The sequence below is a fragment of the Rhinolophus sinicus genome, chromosome 4 (genome assembly GCF_057876585.1).
Source record: "Rhinolophus sinicus isolate RSI-liver-muscle chromosome 4, RSI-T2T, whole genome shotgun sequence".
In the NCBI taxonomy this organism is placed as follows: domain Eukaryota; kingdom Metazoa; phylum Chordata; class Mammalia; order Chiroptera; family Rhinolophidae; genus Rhinolophus; species Rhinolophus sinicus.
Genome location: NC_142504.1, coordinates 43,712,028 through 43,732,924, shown reverse-complemented (window position 1 = coordinate 43,732,924; position 20,897 = coordinate 43,712,028). Strand labels below are relative to the sequence as shown.

General features: G+C 34.7%; 1 protein-coding gene across 1 annotated transcript in view; it reads right to left on the bottom strand.

Annotated features, from left to right (window-relative positions):
• Positions 1-20,897, bottom strand: part of GNAT3 (G protein subunit alpha transducin 3) — a 45,622-nt gene that overhangs the window by 9,278 nt on the left and 15,447 nt on the right. The window contains exons 4-5 of the mRNA XM_019746884.3: positions 18,560-18,717; positions 9,539-9,667 (exon numbers count right to left, since the gene is read on the bottom strand). Coding sequence (XP_019602443.2) covers positions 9,539-9,667; positions 18,560-18,717 — 287 coding nt within the window. The remainder of the gene's footprint in view (positions 1-9,538; positions 9,668-18,559; positions 18,718-20,897) is intronic.

The window sequence follows — 20,897 nt, the reverse complement described above, 5'->3', positions numbered from 1 at the left end:
AGCTGTTCTGGCTCTTACTTACCTTTCCAAGCTTAGTTCATACCACTTTCCTCTTTTTATACAGTCCAATCACAAGTCTGTTCTTTCAGTTCCTTTAATATAAACCTGATTTTTTGCTACTTCAGGACTTTTGCACTTTTGTCTCCTTCCCATGTGACATGATTCCCTTTTCCCTATGTAACACTTCTTTTTTCTCAACTTAATAGTTGGTCTTAGTATGAATATCTCCTCCACAAAGAAGGCTCTCCCCATCACTCATTTAAATTCCATCACATCGCTGTCTTTATTTCCTTTATAGTAATTGTCACAATCAATTGTTAACTGGTTTATTTTTTACCTGTTTAATAGAATAGTGGCCTCATGAGGACAGGGACCTTTTCTTTATCAGTGATGTATATTCCCTATGCCTGACACATAATAGACATGCAATAAATATTTGCTAATAAATGAATACATTCCATGTCAATGGGGTGGAGGGGGTGTTTTTATGTAAAGTGCATGTGCAAGTCATCAAGAAATGAGAGAACATGGCATTTTTGAAGTAAGCAAGTAATGTATATTTTTGAGAACATGAAGATTAAGGGAAAAATATTGATATATATATATATATATATATGGCCTGATAATTATTCATTTATTCATCAAATATTTATTTATTGTGTCAGGTATTAGATATTCAACCTCAACAAGCTTCTAATCTGGTGGTGATAGTGGTATGTGTGTATGTGTTTGTGAATAGACAGGACACATATGTGATAGGGAGTGTAGGGGGTGGTTTGTAATTTGAAATGGAGTGACTAGAAACTGCAGAAGATGATAGTTAGACAAAAACCTAAGAAAATTAGGTTTGAGGGACTGAGCCAAGTAGATGTCTAGGGAAGAATGTCCCAAGTAGAGGTAACAGAGGAAACAGCAAGAGCAAATGATTTGAGCAGGCAAGAAGTCTGAGGTATCAGGCAAGAAGTCTAAGGTGTTAGGCAAGAAGAAGTCTGAGGCCAGAAATGGTGTAAGGCCAGAAATATATTTACTGGGCTTTTGTATTACAAGAGAAGATTAAATTTTATATTGCAGTCAAGGGGAGACTATGAGAGAGTTTTGCATAGGGAATTAACAATATTCATTTGGTTTGTTCGCTCTTATGTTAGATCACTTTGATCTGAGTCCAGAGCATAGATGTTTTTTTTAAGTGTGTTTGTCCAGGACCCATCAGGTCCAAGTCAAGTAATTGTTTCAATCTAGTTGTGGAGGGCGCAGCTCACACCGGCCCATGTAGGGATCAAACCGGCAACCTTGTTGTTAAGAGCACTGCACTCTAACAAACTGAGCCAGCTGGCCGCTCCCAGAACATAGATTTGATGAGGAAAAGAGGCAAAGCATGAAATTATGGGGCTTATGTAATTGTTTAATCAAAAGATATTACCAAGAAGAATTCAAGTTGTACAGAGATTTCAAAGGTAATAACTATACTTAGAGTAATAAATGTCAATCGGCTGGCTTATTAAAGATAATTGAAAGTACCGTGCATTATATTTCTTTATGCTTCACATTTCACATGTCAACCAAGTAGAGAACAGGTATATGGAACTAAAATTCTTCAAATATACTTGTATATAGGATAGATAGATAGATGATAGATAGATAGATAGATAGATAGATAGATAGATAGATAGATAGATAGATAGATAGGTAGATAGATAGATAGATAGATAGATAGAATAATGCACCAATTCAAATCACTCCATTCAGTAGTAGATTAAAAGAGAAGATAATCACAGTATTCAAGGCAATATTTAAGAGTTCAATAGTTATGTGGTTTAGAAATTTAAATGTGTCAATAAAGACTATTATATGTGCTGCTGATATCCAAACCCTCTACAGTTTCAGACTACCAATATAAATGGAGGTAGAGGTTGTATTATGTGAAAGTTAGCGAACAAATTTAATTTTTAAAAATCAGTCAACATTCTTATGATATAAAGGATAATAACTATGCATTCAGACTTTTAAATTTTTAGACAATGTTACTTTTGACATAAAATTACTTTTGACATAAAAGAATTTTAGTCTTTTTTAATTTTAAAAAATAGAGCTTTATTACTTTATTGAAACTACCTTTATTAAAATAAACTATAAATTGTGGGAGAAATGGAAATAGTTCAGATCACGACTTTTATTTCCTCCATAAATTTCCATATCACCATGATAATGTTTTAATCTTAATATAACACAACTAATAAGAGTTTACTATTTGCCAGGCATAAGCTACAACAATTAACTCATTTAAATGTTACCATAAACTTATAAGGTATGTATGATTCTTATTCTTATTTTTCAGATCAGCCCTTTAAGCAGCTAGCCCAAGGCTTATTAATTCAGCTAATATTTGTTAAGGCTGCTAAGTGCCAGGTGCCATGATAGGTTCTGTGGGAATGGTAATTATGCTGTGGAAGTTGTCAAGCTTTGTTGTGAATCTCATTAAATTTAAATCCATTTACTTAGACCAGCAGTCCCCAGGAAATACATAGTTTCTACAGTTAGCTATCAAACACTCATCAATTAATTGCAATTATTTCTGTGGAGTCTATCTTTCTTGCCTCAGGTCAGACAGTAGTTGTATGTGTTGTCAGACAGGTCACTGGGCAAAAATTTAAAACTCCCCTTTCCAGGAGTTTTGTTCCATTCTTTTAATACAGAAAGTGTAGACCATCTGGAGTCTAGGTGTTGCACATATTTTTTCATTTAATCATATATAAACACATGATGAATCTTGTTGGCAAAGAAATGTGATACTGTGATTGAACAAAAATGTATTAACTTGTGGACTAACTTGATGAGTTGAGGATGCAGTGCACATCACTAGGTTTAAACTCCCGCGGGGCTTTCAAATTAAAACCACCCCTTGTATTTCCATGCACTAAATTCTAACACATAAGAACCTCTATAATTCATTCCTCTTTTTTTTTTTTTTGGCTCTAATCCTCTCCTCAGGGTTTGATTCGATAGTGGGCATCCTATAATGGAGAGCTAACTAATCATGGAATCAGAATAAAGGTCATGGGATGAATGGAATATTTGTACTAGGAAAGCCCAATGTTCAAATTCCACAGCTGGGATGACAGTGCAGTAGGAATCAAATTCCAGGATACGTTGATTAAGTTTTCTCAACTAAACAGGGCTTGGGTTAGTCGCGTTAGCATTTGTTTGTAGCTGCTATTTCTATGTTTTTTTTCTATCTGACGGATATGTTCTTCCTATAATCACATTTATATTTTCAATGATTATATTCAAATCTTGCAAATCTGAGTATATTCTTCAGGTGACTTATGATAATTGCTCAGATTTCCTGCATGTTAACTAAATATTTTACTTCAGAGAAGATAATCTTATTTGTCTCATGTTGAAAGTTTTTTAATTTTTAAAATAATTTTTACAGGGAGTCCCTAGTAATAAAAACATTATTGACCTGAAATGCTCATTAGCAAATCATACCAATGGCTGGAGTTTTGCTTTTATATTAATTCTCCTGGATATTATGTTAGTCCTAAGAAAATTTACATAATTTTCTCTGCTGCTGTAGTAATTTATTTTTCACACATCTCTTCTCAATTCAGCATTTCCTCTAAATTTTAATTTTGGGCTTATTTTAAAGGTGTAAAGCATTATAGCTTATTGAAACTATTTGGAGATTCCCTAAATAGAGCATTTCCTTATCAGTATATTTCACTGAAGAAGTATTGTGTGTGTGTGTGTGTGTGTGTGTGTGTGTGTGTGTATTCCATCATGACCATTCTGTGAAAAACACAGATGCTCGCTGATGAACATTTGGTTTGGTCAAATCTATATGTACAATTAATGAATGGACATATGATACAGTTTGAATATTCTTAATTCCCTGAATAATTAAGGTAACCAGAGCACCTAAATGATATTGAATGGAACTTGAATCCTAATTTTTAGGTAAAGGGTTGTTGTTGTTTTGTAATACATATTTCCTTATAAAGTCTGATATTAAAGTTAGGATTCTTAAATTTAAAAAAAAAGTGCCTGAAATGTATGATGCAGCTAAAAATTGACCACTAATGCTTTTACGTGACAGCTGAATACTGATTTGTTAAGTTGTCCATAGCATTAATATAGGGCAAGGCATCAGAGTTTTATGGCTTTATATTAAACAGTTGACTAAACAGTTGAGTTTATAGTCTATTTTAAACAGTTGGGAAAGCTGCTGAGTTTTATGGATTTAAGATAAAAAATTGGCTAAATATTTACCACACAATATTATTCATACTTCATATCAGAAGAGATTATTATTAAATAATCTGCCCTTTATAGTGCTTGCAAAATCATTGTATAATTTAGGATAGCTAAAAATCAATATTGCTATTGCAGCTAGTTTATCTGTTGGATGTTTTTGCTCATCCTGTAGGGATGTGACTCTCTTAGAAAAATCATACTTTCTGACATCTTCGTTTATTTGACCACAGAATAATAAGATCTAATCTGAGTAGAAATTTATTTTAAACTATTTTGTTGAGTGGGATTTATTCCAGATATTTGGTTCTATCTCAATTGGTATAACTTCTTTAGATGGCTACATATGACAGGACCAATAGGTGGATCTGTGTCATCACTACCCAGTCATAGCAAAATGACCTGATGAAGTCTTTCTCTTGTGCCCAGTTCTAAAAATCAGGGTGGATACTTGCAGACACATCATATATGCATGGAAATCATTCTAAATTCCTTAATTGTTTGTGGTTAAAACAACAAAATCGAAATGTAAAGTAGCCAGGGTCTCTAAACTTCCATAATTGTTCAGTGTTCAGACCATTGTATACTTTCTACTAAGTGTGTGTGTTTGGAACTTTAAATGCCCACTAGATAATTATTTAATTATTGAATAATTCAACTAATTAAGTCATTAAAATAAATTACATCACTAGAATAAATTACACATTATGTTATATAGATTATTTGGGTAATATTAACCATGAACATACCTGAAACAAATAGATAGTGTACATGAGTTATTGCTCTAAGAGACCTCATAAAGAATAACAAAGCTAAGTTGAGTATAACTGCTGTGTAGACACCAGACTCATTTGTTCCTGAGCTAAGATGACTCCTACCCCACAGACATGAACACACTGGATGATTCAACTTCAAATTCAGTAAAGTTATAATTTATTTCATATTGGATCCACTCGAATGTTGTTGAAAATAGCTACGTTAAACTTACAAAATCTACAGCTCTATGCTGTAATATTTGCTGACCTCTTTTCCTTGGCTCCCTTATAGTTTTATGCTCTTTCAATTTCTGTTTCGTAATCATAGAGCACTTAGGGAGAAAGTGACTTCTCTATAGTTGTTTAATAAATCCTTGTATATCGATAAATTCTTTGTTCTGTGGAATTATTTTATAGCAAAAATGGGCTCAAATTTACATTGTATTTTCCATTTATATGGACTTTAATATCTTTAATGATAATTTATTTCATCAGTTTGACAATTGGAGTTCTGGTTTGATAAGAATTCTAAGGTGATTTCCATTAAATTAGATGATACATGAAGGTGATACAGTACTTTGGCAGAAATAATTTTTCACTTTGAAGTTTCTGTTTAAAATTCTGGAGTTCTCTAATTTAATATGTAAATTAAGTCTAATTTTGAATAGTCATAGGATGATTTATGCTATGTGAATACAAATCAATGCTAATGCAATATATTTTGTGAATATATATGAATACCTAGCCACTTACTAAAATGAAGTTGAAAGGTACATTATTTTTATACTTTCTGTATAGAAATACTACAAAACTTTATACTACAAAAACCTGTATGCTTTTGGATAATTTTATTCAGTACTTCCCCCCAAAAGGTGATTTAACTGTAAGGTTTATTAAGGGATTAATATATCTCAATTGCAATGACTAAACTTAAAAACATATTTAAATGGTTTAAAGAGTTCCATAAAAAATATAATTGTGTTTTTATATTTTATAGTAAAATTTAAACATGTTCAAAATTTTACTGTTTAAATACTTTTTTAGAGAAATTCCATGCATTCTCATAGAAGATGGCTTTAATAACACACCCTCTTGAGTAAGAAAGAAAGCAAAACCTATAAAGCAGGAGTGTCCAAACTGCGGCCCGAGGGCCAACTGCAGCCCGCAATCCATTTTTAATTGGCCCGCAGCAAATTCCAAAAATATATTTAGTTTACTTAAATAAGCCAGGTGAGGCAATACGTACTTCACCTTGAGTGAGTGGCCCGCCTGTTTGTGTATTTTACTGCATATGGCCTTTGGTAAAAAACGTTGAAAAAAGTTTGGATATCCCTGCTATAAAGGAAACAAAAGAGCTCAACACTTGCTCTACTGAATGGCAAAGAGGTAGTAGTTGTGTAGTATTAAAAATATCACGTCAAAATAAGTGCTAACTTATTTTGGGGTTCACAATCCATTTCACAAATACCATACATTTTGGCATTGATACTGTAATAGAGAATTAGCAAGACATTTCTCATTCCTCCATAATGGCCAGCAATATATGAAAGCAAAATAGGAGAACAGTTACCTATATGACTTAAGACAATGCTTCACAAAATTAACCACAGAACTACAGAACAGTAAAATGGTCATGCACCAGTGGAGGTCTAGAGGTATAATCTGAAGCGGTCTATTCTGGGAAATGTACCTTCAAAACAATGCTTTAATTAAAAAAAAAAAAAAAAAAAAAGCAAATGTTGTATTCTGCTCAGAATATTTGTTTTTAAAATTTGTGAATATTTATGTTATTTAGTAGTGGATGAAATAGAAGTTCCAGGAAATGAACATGATTTCTGAGGTTTTGTGTGTTCATTGGCAATCATCACCTATCTCCGTTTTAGAAGCACAGACTTGTGAAGTCCCACAGAACCTTTCCAACTCAAAGATATCTCTTCAACAAGCTGGCATTTCATTTAATTCCTCCTTCCTTCTCTCTGAAGGGTATTATGAATGATCAACAATATTGGAAGAAGCACCTACTTCATAGAAAAAAGAATGGATTCCAGCCCGAATTTACCCATAGCCCATCAGTGATATGCACTGTAAGAAGTTAGAAATCTGCGCATTCTGTTCACATTTGTAGCACTTCTATGTATTATCTTGGGGAACTCTTTAACCTTATTTTGCTTCCATTTCTTGATTCTTTACCCTACATACTCATAGCAATGTCCCAATCATCATGTTACAGTGAGGGTGTAAAGATAATATACATAGAGTGTTTGGCATGGTACATTTCTTCATCCAGCAAGAGTCGACTGTATGCCCACTCTGTGCTAGCCATGGTGATAATTACAGAAGATAGAGTGGTAAACAGACATGACCCCTGGCCCTCTGGAGCCCAGAGCATCTGAGGCAGAAACAGAAATAAAAACAGCAAACTGATACAGAAACAAGGCAATTTCAGATATTAGTAAGTTTTAAAAAAGATAAAAAAAATAGTGTGATATATCTATAGTGTCATGGTACCCGCTCACACTGGCATGGCTAGTAAGAGCTTTGTTTGTTTGCATTTCTCCCCAACTCTGCATTTAGCAACTTCATGTTGGTAGGTTGAAATTGGCCATTGCCATGGTGTTTACACCAAAGAAATCAACAAGGGCCACAAATCAGTCTTTCCTCTTCCCCCTGCGCCTGAGAGTCTGTTTACCAGCACACTGCTGTGTGGTAGTGATAGGGATATGCAAGGATGATTAATAGATAGGATGGTCAAGGCTCACTGAGGAGATGGCATTTAATTTGAAGACTTAATGATAAGAAGGAGCCAGTCCTTGCAGAGATCCAAGGTCAGAGCATTTTAGTCACAGCAAACAGCAAGTGCAAAGGCTCTAAGGCTTGGAATGTTCAAGGAAGAGATAAATAAAAGAAGATAATTTATGATAGTGACTATTTATGATAGAAGACACTAAATTGGTCCGTGTTATAGAGAATGACCAGGGCTGTGAACTTCTAGGTGTTCAACATGTGACATTAATTTTTAAAACTGGTTTATGATCCAGACAATCTAGGCTCCAGAAACTTCATTAATGTATGCAAGATAAGCTAACATCAGGTTATAACTTTCTGCTAGAACTTTACGTTAGTCATCTAATCTTTACAGCAAACTCATTAGACAAGTAGAGAATAGGTAATGTTGTTCCTCAACAACTGCTGCTAACAAATAGAGAGCCCGGGGTTGGAAACTCGGTAGGACTAGACTCAAGGCCTACACCTGGCTTCAAGTCTGTGTTTCAGTGAGAAATTTGGAGAGGAGAAGGAGAATAAGAATGAAAACGGAGTGTGTCAAAAATGCTTTGATAGGCTTAGGAGGAGCAGAGGGAAGAATCAATTGAACGTGGGGTCTCAAAGGAAATCCCAGAAACTGAATCAAAGATCTGGTTCTGGAGAAAGTTGCTGCCAAAGGGGACCAGCACCACAGTGATGACAGGGCTGAAGAAACTTCGATCCCAGTCTTTGCAGTCCCGTTATACTGGTTTGATCGTTGTCTCATTTTTCAGAAAAATAACTATTTGTGGGCCTGAAATTTATGCATAAATTTTGAAGAACTTTTTTTCCATATTAACTTGAAAATATCTTGGCCATCTATGTAATAACTAGTTTAATTAGGTATTATTTATCACCCATTTTAATACTTAAAATATGTTAACGCTTTTATCCTGCTGAAATAAAATTTTCCTCACAAATTGATGTGAATGATTTGTCACTTTTTTCTAGGTTTTCTACTTTTTAAAAGTATTCACATTATTGCGTATGTGAATGACTATATTTTATTGACTTTTTTCTTTACTAAAGGTTGTATGTAGAGCCTGGTTTTCATGTTTAATACTCCATCTTATCCACAATTCGTAGGGAGAGATGCTTAAGTGTTAAGGGACGTTTTCTAACACTATAGTATGGATTTCTATTTCTGGGAATAGTAATTTAGTAATTTTGCAATAAAATTTCTAGGAAGATCTTGATAATGCAAGTGCAATGAAAACAGTGGACTCATTTTCATACCCAAACAATTCTTATAAAATAGGCCTTGCTGTGCTAGTAAATAGCATCACATTCAAATAATTCTCTTCTCTATTATTTGCATTTTTAAGTTAAGGAAACAAAGTAATAAGAATATTTCAAGCAAATGGAAGAGTAGGAAGGCAAAGGAAATAGGATCTCTGACACCTGTTGCTTAAATGTTATTTAAATGTATTTCTTTTTTTTTTCCCAAAGTAGGGTATCAGTTTCAAGTATGAGGAAAATAAAATTGAGTTCCCAACTGCTCAAGACAGAGGTGTTTTTCTTGGAGGGAAAGACAAGACTCAGGATGAAGGTTTATGTGCATGGCTACAGGAAGGCAATAAAGGACAGTGGTACAAAGTAAACTGGGCCTAGTGAACATGCCCAAGGACCCACTGCACTTGAACATGGGTTAGCGCTTTTCTCTGTGAAGAAATATGGAACCTGATGCATATTTCTGTTGATACCTAGTTAGAAAAGATATTTGATCATACCTGAAATGCAAGTCTTTAAAGGAGAATTGAGTTTCAATGATTCCAGTTGTTTTCACTCGAGAATGTAGAACATCTTGCTCATTGGGAACATATCCAGGAGCTGTTATTCTATCCAAATCATTAAGGTAGCTAATAAAAACAAAAGAAAAATAAAACACATATACTTTTAACTTTGCATTTGAAGATACCAAGATTCAGTGAAAATGAATTTTTTGTTTAGGGTCCATTAGAATTATTAAACTCTAGATGGGTGATTTTCTAACTCGGCTAATCAGAATTACAAGAGCCTGGGGACTGGGATGTTGCCGAGCGCAGAGTGTTGTACACAGATGGCTCTGGGGTAGGGGCCTCTTTTAAAGGTAAGCAGATAAATGCTGCCTTAGCTTGTATTGTACGAAGCATGTGTGATAGATTTGTTGGTGTATACCATATTTCCCTGAAAATAAGACAGGGTCTTACATTAATTTTTGCTCCAAACAACGCATTAGGGCGTATTTTCAGGAAATGTCTTATTTTTTCATGTATAACAATCTACATTTATTCAAATACAGTCATGTCTTCTTCTGGAACATCGTCATAACGTACTAAATGTGTTCGTCTAGCTGACGATCTTAACTGGGGCTTATTTCCGGGGTAGGTCTTATTTTTGGGGAAACATGGTAAATAGATGTTTGAGAGAAAAGTTCTCTTTATAGAACTTTCATCATCCCCCCAAATGCTACCTGGTAATGGTGGTACCTGGACTAGTGTCAAAATGTTGTAGTTTGTATTTAGGCACTTTGGGTTTTAAAAGTGATTGGTTTTAACATTATAAATTTTTTTTAAAAAAATTCCTTTAAATCTATTTTTTTAACTGTTATTTATTTAAGTGTGTTTTTTTCAGGACCCATCAGCTCCACGTCAAGTGGTTGTTTCAATCTAGTTGTGGAGGGTGCAGCTCACAGCGGCCCATGTGGCAATAGGCAAACCTGGTGTTACAAACATCGTGCTCTAACTAACTGATATAACCGGTCACCCCTTCCCATTATAATTTGAAAGTTGCTGTGTTGTTTCTCCACTGGTTGTCTAGGCTAGGACTCTGAACAATTTTTATTAAGTGCCATGATTATATCCAGTTAACTCCATAAAAGGAGACCCTTTTGACTTTCTTGCTGATTCACACTGGAACTAACGCGTAAAATTGCTGACCCACCCCTGAGCCAGCACTCCTGGGGACAGAAACCTGAACCTATACACTGTAGCCATTCCTACCTTTTCTTCTCTTCCATTAGTGCATCTGTGTCCCACTCTATCCCTACAGCCATATTAAAAAACCCCACTGTTATCAGGCTGAATACTGTACTCTTTCTGCCCACAGGATCTAGGAGTGGTGAGAGCCAGGAATAAGCGATTAAACTGTGTGCTCTATAGGAGTCTGTTAGATTAGATAAAAGAATCTGCTCTTAGTTTCATCCTTGAAACCAGATAATGTCTTAACTAAAACAATGTGTTTTATTGACTTAAAAACAGTTGAAAACCACTGTTCTAGCCTTTTAGTACAAAGGTTTTAGTAACTTAGCAACTTTGCTATTTCTGTGAAATAGAGATAGCAATAGCCTGGTAAGGTTTTTATGAAAAAATTTACCATAATATTTAACAAGTTTATGCAGAACCTCCAATAGAAAGATCATGATGGGCATCCATCCATCCAGACAGAATTTGAGAGGTAGAATCAAACTGAATGTTAGTTATTATTCAAAGTTGAATTTTTCAGGGACTAAGTTGTAGAGCTGTTATATCTTAGCACCTAGCACAATGCTTTAAATAAAAAAAAAAAGCTATTTCATCATTAAAAAAATAAATTCAACAACAATATATAGAATTTATTTTTGGAGGATGTTTCTGCTTTTGCATTGAAATAAACTAAGGATAGCCAAGTGCTCCACCAGAGGGATTTTGGCCATGGACAAATAGACAATCACACTTTAGAAACCCAAGTGTGTATAACATAAAAATTTATCACCATTTATTATTCTAATAAAGTGTAAGATTTTTTTTTTTTTTTTTTTTTTAAAGGGAGACAAATGAAGATATAAATATGTCATAAAAAAGTACCCGGAAACTTTTCTACTTTATCTATTTTCTTTTTTATTATGATAGGGAATGTTCCTTTAAAAAATTTTTATTTTAGTTTATCTATTTTCTATTTTGTGAATCAAGTTCCTTTGTGAATTCTGCATTAACTATGTTTGCATACGTGGTGGGTATACTGCTGGTCATGCAGGAATAAAAACAAAACAAAAATAAAAGTAAACAAAAACACACCTGCCATGATAGAGATTAAATTCATTGTAATGAGTTAAATGAGCTTTGGTAAAGACACATTTTAATGTACTTTTATCTGCATATATAGATGATTTCAAGCAAAAGAGAAGCTTTAGCAGAGTAACAAATTTGCATACAAAATACTTGTTTTAATAAACAAATACAGAATTTGTATGCTGAAACCTGTGGTCTAAAACTTAAACAAAACCAGAGGCCCTAAGTACATATAATTCAAATCACTTAAAAAAATTAACTCTTTTTCTAATCATTTAAAATAGCATTTTTCCTGGTTAAGTCTATGTTAAATCTTAAAGCATATGGAATTTAAATACTAGCACACTAGACAGCCTCAATCAGTAAACCATGAAGTATTAATTAAGATATTTCCCTTGTTTGCCAGATGCTTTTCTTTCAGTTTGTTAGTAGTGATAGGGTGGGGTGGGGTGTTATGTTGTCAACAAACACTGTTAAATAGAGGTAGTAACAGACTGGTAAAATTTTTATGACAAAATTTTCTTACACTGATTAGGACTCACCTTGAAGTCTTTACATTTGAGAGAATTACAAATATTTCATTTTCACCAAAAAGTAAAAGAAAGAAAGAAAGAAATGAAGGAAGGAAGGAAGGGAGGGAGGGAGGGAGGGAGGGAGGGAGGGAGGGAGGGAGGGAGGGAGGGAGGGAAGGAAAGGAAGAAAGAGAAGGGGAAAAAAAGAAAAGCAAAGAGAAAGGAAAAAGAGAGGGAAAGAGAGAAAGGAAGGACAAGAAAGCAAAAGAGACCACTGCATTATATAATGCATATGAAATAGATGTCGATATGGTACTGATCTGATAATATATTTACTAGTTTTAAAATGTGAATATCATCCAGTATTTCAGAAAAATCTGCTGTTAATTTCTGGAAGAAAACAACAGCTATTCAACTATTAATCTTAGCAACTTTTACTTAATATTCCTTTTAAGGACCCATAAGAGAGAAAAAAAAGTTAACATTCAGTAATTTTAATTTTCTATGAAAACTTTCTTAGACATGTGGTGGGGGAGGTGGGGAATCAACTTTCCTATCGTTATTCTACTGTCTTGCAAATCAATTTGAGTAATTTAAAAACATTAAAATATGGGCAACACTCACAAGATGGGTGCAAAAAGATATTGGGTACATGTGTTTTTCTTGAAGAACAGATAAATTATTTCCAGTGTGGGAGAGAGAATTCCCCATAACTTCTGTCTGTGAAAACCAGTTGAGATTGTGGTTAATATGAATCTATGATGTGATAAATACTCCCAGTGTAAAATACATATGTGTCAAAACAAAGAATAAAATCTAAAACTACTTATTAGAAAGTCTAGAAAATAAAATAAAATGCCCATTTTGACTATACAATATGTAAATATCTTTGGCTATCAAACAGCAAAGAATTTGATAAACATAATGATAATATAATTGAAGTATTTTCTTATAGTATTTTAAGGGAAAATCACCTTTAATTAATAATGTGTATCCAAAGCTCATTGTATCTATCTATCATCTATCTATCTATCTATCTATCTATCTATCTATCTATCTATCTATCTGTCTGTCTGTCTGTCTATCCATCTATCCATCTAATTCATCTAACCTTCTCTTCCTCCCTCCCCAGAACTTTACAAAGCAATATTTTATGAAGATAGTGCATATTTTGGTTTCTTATTAAATGTGACTGCCTTTATCAATGATTCATATAGAAAAATAATGTTTTTCATATACATAGAACCCTCTCAGTATTAAAATGTCACTAGGCACTGGAACACTTATAAAAACAGTTATTCAACTTTATATAATCACAGGATGATATCCATTCTCTACTTCATCAGATAGACAAGAGCAGGACTTTTCTCCAATGACAATGTGCTCATCAGGTTATGGAATTTAAAATGAACATGAGAGCTCTGATCAAGATGGCAAAATAGGTAAAGGCTGTGCTTGTCTCCTCTCATGATCACATCAAAATTAAAACTAAACTACAGAACAACCATCATTGAGAATCATCTGAAGTCTGGGTAAACCAAAGTCCAACAATTATGGACATAGAGAAGAAACCACTTCGAGAGTGGTAGGAGGGGTAGAGATGTGGAATGAGCTGGCCCCACACCCATCTGTGACCATTAAAAATCAGGAGGGATATCTCAGCTGCTGAGGTTCTCCCCTTCTCCCCCCACCAAAAAGCGATGGTTCTCAGCCACATACCAGGCTTCCCAACCATGGGTTCCAGTGCCAGGGAGAGAAGTCCCCATAAGAGACTGTGGCTGAGTGCAATGGAGGGGTGCTGAGGTCCCAGGCTTTCCTCTTAAAGGACCCATGCATGGACTTACTCACTGAAAGACTTAATTGATCTGAGTACAAGAGCTGGGGCAACAACTTAAAAGTTGCCAAGGACATATAGGCAGGAACTCAGTAGTATGGCTTGAGGACAATGTCTGAAGGGGAAACTTTCTCCCAGACAGAAGTGCTGGCAGAAGCCATTGTTTCATTACTGAGTCATCTCCCATCCTGATGTGAGACACAGGTGGCCACCATATCTAAGTTTCCATCAACCTGGCTAACACTTCACCCAACCATGGTGATTCTCTCCACTTAATTGTGGGCATACCCAACCCACTTCTAGTGGATTTTCCATATAAATGGCCTGTCTTGGCTCATACTGTGGACTATCCTAAAAATCTCTCAAAGATTCACAAAATCCAAACAAGCAGCATCTGACTTTGGTGTGTCCTGTACTGCTTCCTGAGCAGCTCCAACCCCGGCACTAGTGACAGCCAGCCTCGTTTTGCAGTTTGACCTCACAAGGCACCTCCAGGCTCAGCATGAGTGGTGGCCATCTGCATATTGCTTGTGGCTTAGGCCAGGGGGCCCTGTTTAGGGCAAAAGCTGTGTGTGGCTGAAGTTGGCCTGTGGTGGGGCCACTCCTAGGAGACCCCAGAACTGGCATAACTGGTGGCCAGTTTTGGACCAAGCTGGAGCATCATCTGGCCACCTCCAAGGATGATACACCCAGAAGGCAGACTAGGTAGGTACTAGAAAGCCAGTCCTCACAACCAATCAGCCCAAAGGTCATTCCCTCCAATTGACATGGAAACAGTAACACAGGCTTAACTACAACAGGAGAACACACACAACCCACACAAGTGACACACTTGGCACATCCAGCTCAGGTGACCAGGAAGACTGTACCACTGGGCCCCACAGGACACCTATACACAAGACCAGTCTACTAAGACCAAGAGACATAGCAGCCCTACATAATACATAGAAACAAACACAAGAAATCAGTGCAAATGGGGAGACAGAAACATGTTCAAAAGAAAAGAACAGAACAAAGCTCCACAAAAAGAACTAGACAAAGTGGACAAGAAATCTATAAGACACAGAGTTTAAAAACTGGTTATAAGGATGCTCAGAGAACTCAGGGAGAACTTCAACAAAGAGATAGGAAACATAAAAATGGAGATACAAAACATAAAAAAAAAATTGTCAAAAATAAAGAGTATAGTAACTGAAATAAAAAAATATATTAGAGGGAATCAATCATAGATTAAATTCTCTACTTCCGAAGCAGGGGATCAAATCAACAATTTAGAATGTAAGGCATCAGAAAACACCCAATAGGAATTGAAAACCTATTTGAAGAAATAATGACAGAAAGCTTCCTTAGCTTGGTGAAGGAAATAGGAATACAAGCTGAGGAAGCACAGAGTCCCAAAAAAGATGAACCAAAAGAGGCCCACACCAAGACACATCATAATTAAAATGCAAAGGTTAAAGACAAAGAACGAATCTTAAAAGCAGCAAGAGAAAGGCAGTTATTTACCTACGATGGAGCTCCTATAAGATTGTCAGCTGACTTCTCAACATTAACTTTCCAGGCCAGAAAGGGTTGGCAGGAAATACTCAACATGATGAGAAGTAAGGACCTGCACCAAGATTACTCTACCCAGCAAAGCTATCATTTAGAATTGAAGGACAGATAAAGAGCTTCCCAGACAAGAAAAATCTAAAGGAGTTCCTCACCACCAAATCAGTATGACAAGAAATGTTAGAGAGACTTTTTAAAGACAAAATAATAAATAAATAAACAAATAAATAAATAAATAAATAATAAATAAATAAGAATAATAAAATGACAATAACTACATATCTATCAACAATCACTTTTAATGTAAATGGATTAAACATTCCAATCAAAAGATAGAGCGGCTGATTGGATAAGAAAACAAGACCCTTACATATGCTGCCTATAGTAGACTCACTTCAGATCGAAAGGCACATACAGACTGAAAGTAAAGGGATGAAAAAAGATATTTAAAGGAAAAAAAAGCTGGAGAAGGCAATATTTATATGAGACCAAATAGACTTTAAAACAAATGCTATAACAAGAGACAAAGACAAAGGAGGACCCACCAATCCCACTTCTGGGTAATTATCCGAAGAAGCCCAAAATGTTACTTTGAAGGGATGTATGCAACCATATGTTCATTAGAGCACTGCTTCAATAGCCCAGATGTGGAGGCAGCATGGCTGTCCATTGATGAATGAGTGGTAAAGAGTAGGTGGTACACATATTCAATGGATATTGCTCAGCTATGGAAGGGAATGGGTTCTCACCATTTGGGACGGCATGGATGGACCTGGAGGGTATTGTTCTGAGTGAAGTATGACAGACAGTGAAAGACAGATGCAATGTGATTTCACTTATATGTGGAATCTAAAGCACAAAATAAATGAACAAACAAAACAGAAAGAAACTCATAGATACGGAGAATATTTTGATGGTTGCCAGATGGGAGGGGTTTGGAAATGGGTGAAAAGGGGCAAGTGATTAAGAAGTATAAGTTGGTTTTTACAAAGTAGTCATGGGGATGTAGGGAATCGCATAAGGTATGTAGTCAATAATGTTATAATAATTATGTTTAATACCAGGTGGGTAGTAGACTTCTTAAACTATATAAAATTTACCCACTATGCTGTACACCTGAAATTAATATAAAATAATATGGAAGGTCAACTGTAATTGAGAAAATTAAAGAAAAGGAAAAAGAAGGTGAAGGGGAATAAAGGGTCCAAATTTCCAGTATAAAACAATTAAGCCATGGGATGTAATGTACAGCACAGGGAATATAGTCAGTAATATTGCGATAGCATGGTACGATGTCAGACGGTTGCTGGACTTAGCATGGTGATCACTTCTTTAGGTATGTAAATGTTGAATAACTACTGTTACATACGAAACTAATATAATATTGTATGTTAGCTATATTTTAATAAAAATCTTCAAAAAATGTTACCCCAAAGCATGTGTCATCAATACAATTCCTTTAGAAGATGAGTTCAGTAACATGAATAGATATGAGATGAATAACTGCAAACCTCAGTGTGTATGTCACCAGTCTGTTTATATTGGATGAGTTGAAAAATGATTAACTCTTTTTAATCAGAAGAATATATTTACAATATATGGATCCTCTCAGGTAAATAGTTTCAAATTTGGTTATTTAAAATGCTCTCCTGGTTGTAATTTTTATATCTCATGTATATCATTTTTATCTGTTTTTATTTATTTTCAATTACTTTTTATTTTAGTATAATAAAATGTAAAGCCATTTACTTTACTCATTTGTGATTACAATCAAATACAGGGTAGTAGCGTAATAATTTTTTCCCCCTAATTTTATGTCACCATATCTCACATAGCTATAAAAGTTACTTCCTTTTAGTATTTCATGTTTTCAAATTTCTAATTATAGAAATTCAAATGCATTCCTCTAAAACCAAACATGTGCTATCAAATATTTGTGAAAAGGGGAATTACAATGATAATTTATCACAAAGACTGGTGAGGTCTGAATATGAACATTCCCATGTTTTACAGGGAATTACGGAAATCGTGTGTGATTCATGTGCAGGTCACATGGTTCAAAATACTGGTGGGATGACCAAAGAGATTAATAATTGGTTTTGATATGCTCTAGAAGTGAAGAACTATGGCTGAGAAACTGGTGGTCCCACTATCAGTGGGAAATGAGGGAAAAAGAAATACTATAAAATAATTAATTGAGTTCTGTGGAAATAAGATTACAAAATGATCCTTTGAGTAAAGAAACAGAGAATTGCTCATTTGGCTTGGAGGGCGAGCTCCAGGATTTCACTCAGAGTTTGAAGAAATGCTTTCAATTACTAGAATCATTCTTTAAACTATTACTTATATTTTGTTACATTATGATCTAGTTGTGTAAATAAGCAATGCATCTCCTAAAACGATGGATTTGGAAAATGCTGCACAAAGGATCTGAAAAAAATCTTACTATAGCATGTTTAGTTTATATAATAATATAGTTAGACACATACATGACCAAGCAGTCCAGTCGAAAGAGTGATTATATTAAAGGATCGATGCCAATGAGGATGCCACGTGGAGGAACACAGGGATCTGGCCTTGGTCTAACCTGTTCAACCTATTTACTAATGACTTTGAGGAGATAATTGACTGCCTCCTCACCAAACTTACTAGGAGGGATAGTTAACTCATTTGATAAGAGACTGACCTATGTAAGACCCGCAAATCGAATCACTTGAAGGTGGGCAAATTGGGAGAGCGGGGCAGGAGGGAAGAGAGAAGTGCAGAGTTATATTTATTAATTTTAAATATTTCACCTATAAGTCCTGTCAAAACGCATTTACTTACTAAGCTGCTGAGTCGTTGAGCTGATATTCAGATGACCTTTGAAAGCAGGCTTGAATTCCCGGATCTCTCCACAGTCGTTTTATTACCTCAGCCAGTTCAGCAGTCATGCCACCATCTTCCATGGTAGTTGTCATCACACAAAGTTGTTTTTGGTCTTCCTGTGGCAGTGTTTTTGTGACAAGGATAAAAATATGTTTTTATTTGGAATCACATATACTTTTTTTGTAAATAGAGCATTTCAGTTGGATGGTTTTTATTTCCTTCTTTTAGGTAATAATTTCATTGAAAATCTATTCAACATATCTTAAGGTTAATAGGACTGAAGATCCTTATAATGGCTGGATGATGTCCAGAAGAGTATTCCATTGCAAAAACTGTGAAAATTATATGGAGAAATGAAGACATTTTGGTATCTATCACTAGCTTCTGAATATGATGTAAAAAGGGATAACAATACTTTGGTATAAGTCCACTGAGCCCTCAGAGGGTCAAAATGCTAGTAAAAAGTAGTGGATATGACCTAAACTGGCACTTTATTTTCCTTTGATCATGGCCATGTTTTTTGTTTTTTTTTCCCCAGGAAATAAAAATACAAAAATTAGAGCAAAACTGGAAAATAAAACGCAATACTCTAACACTGTACTTAAAAATTGATATACAATATTGTTTGCAATATTGTACTGATATACAATATGGTACCTCTTTATAATTTGATATACAATATTGTACTTCTTTGTAATCATATTAATAAATAATGGTAAACATTTTGAGATACACACAGTTTTCAACATCCATATAGGTGGTGTTAATTGTATGCCTTTGGAGCAAATCAATAGGGCAGAGGTCAGACTTCATTAAGAAAAGAGGAGAAAAGTAAAAAAGAAAAGAAAGTAAGCATTTTCTTAGTCTTGATGATATGTTTGGAGCTGACAAGAGCAGAAAGAAATAAAAGTATATTGAGTAAATAATATAGTCCATATTTTATTTAAACTAATAAAACTATATTATGATTATTGTTTTTAAGATTAAAAATTGGAATTTCAGAAAAATCATTGACCATGATACTATACCAGACAAATGAAGAAATCTGGGCTCAGATTCTGGTTGTTAGACTCCAAAGCTCATGCTCTTTCCTACTCATATTGTTATATTTACAAAACAATGAACACACATACTCTCTCACACAATCCTTATGCTATCACATAGACACTATATTTTTTCCATGTTTTAGATGAGGAATCTAAAAGTAGGAGGTTAGTTTGCCAAACCAATAAAAACGGTAAGCATCAGAAGAGTCAAACCCCGACATACTCTGTGCACTGTCAGGTGGCTACCAATAAAGTACGTCCAATCAGAACTTGCTGCTTTTCTGATACAATTTAATTTATTATTGTTTTAAATTGATGATAGGTTTATTTCACTGTTTTATCAAAAATCTGCTCTTTGTAACCAAAACTAAGCTGTGTCTCTCAGTGTTAAAGAGAGGCTCTAGTAAGACTAAAAACCTTATTTTGTCTTTCTTCACATTCAAATTTAATTGCCACACTGAACTGGTGAGATGACCATTAAGCCACAAATTTTAAATGGCCCAAATCAAAGGCTTGACCCCATTTTGTTGCATCAGCACAAGGTAAATTTTCAACCCTTATTCCAATTAGTTGGATGTGAGAGAGAACTGCAAAGCCAGTGAAATATGACCTAATCACTTTTGCCGGCACCATCTTATTTGCCTCCTTTCACTATTAAATTGCCATTTAGGAGAAACGATGCAATGAAACAGTTGCTCAAACAGTTTAGTCCCAAAAAGAAAAGAAAAACACACACAAAAAAACACACAAAACCTTACATGCCTTGTTAGCATACCTTTACAAACCAAGATAATATACCCTTTCATTTCTCTTTAAAATTTTCTATTTTTAACTTAAATACACTTCGTATAAATATCATGAATATAGTTTCACCTTGAACATTTAAATGTCATAAAGTCCTCTTACCACCACTTCAATCCTAGTACTTCCCCCAAGTGCAAGCAATCTTATCAATTTGGTTTTTGCCTTTTGAAATTTTCATTTTTCAGTTTATTGCGTTCATAGGTGGACTGGATGGTGGTGATTTTCAAATCAGGTGGCACATATAAGCATGTGGGCTACGTCTTAAAAATACTGATACCAGGACTTCAATGCAAACAAAATGAGTTATAATCTGTGGGTGTAAAGTTCTACAAAAGTATTTTTTTAAAAATTGCCAAGTGACTCAAATGTGCAGCCTGAGTTGAGAATCTCTAGCAATATAAAGACTTTTTTTGTTTTTGTTTTTCTTTAGCCATAAATCACATCTT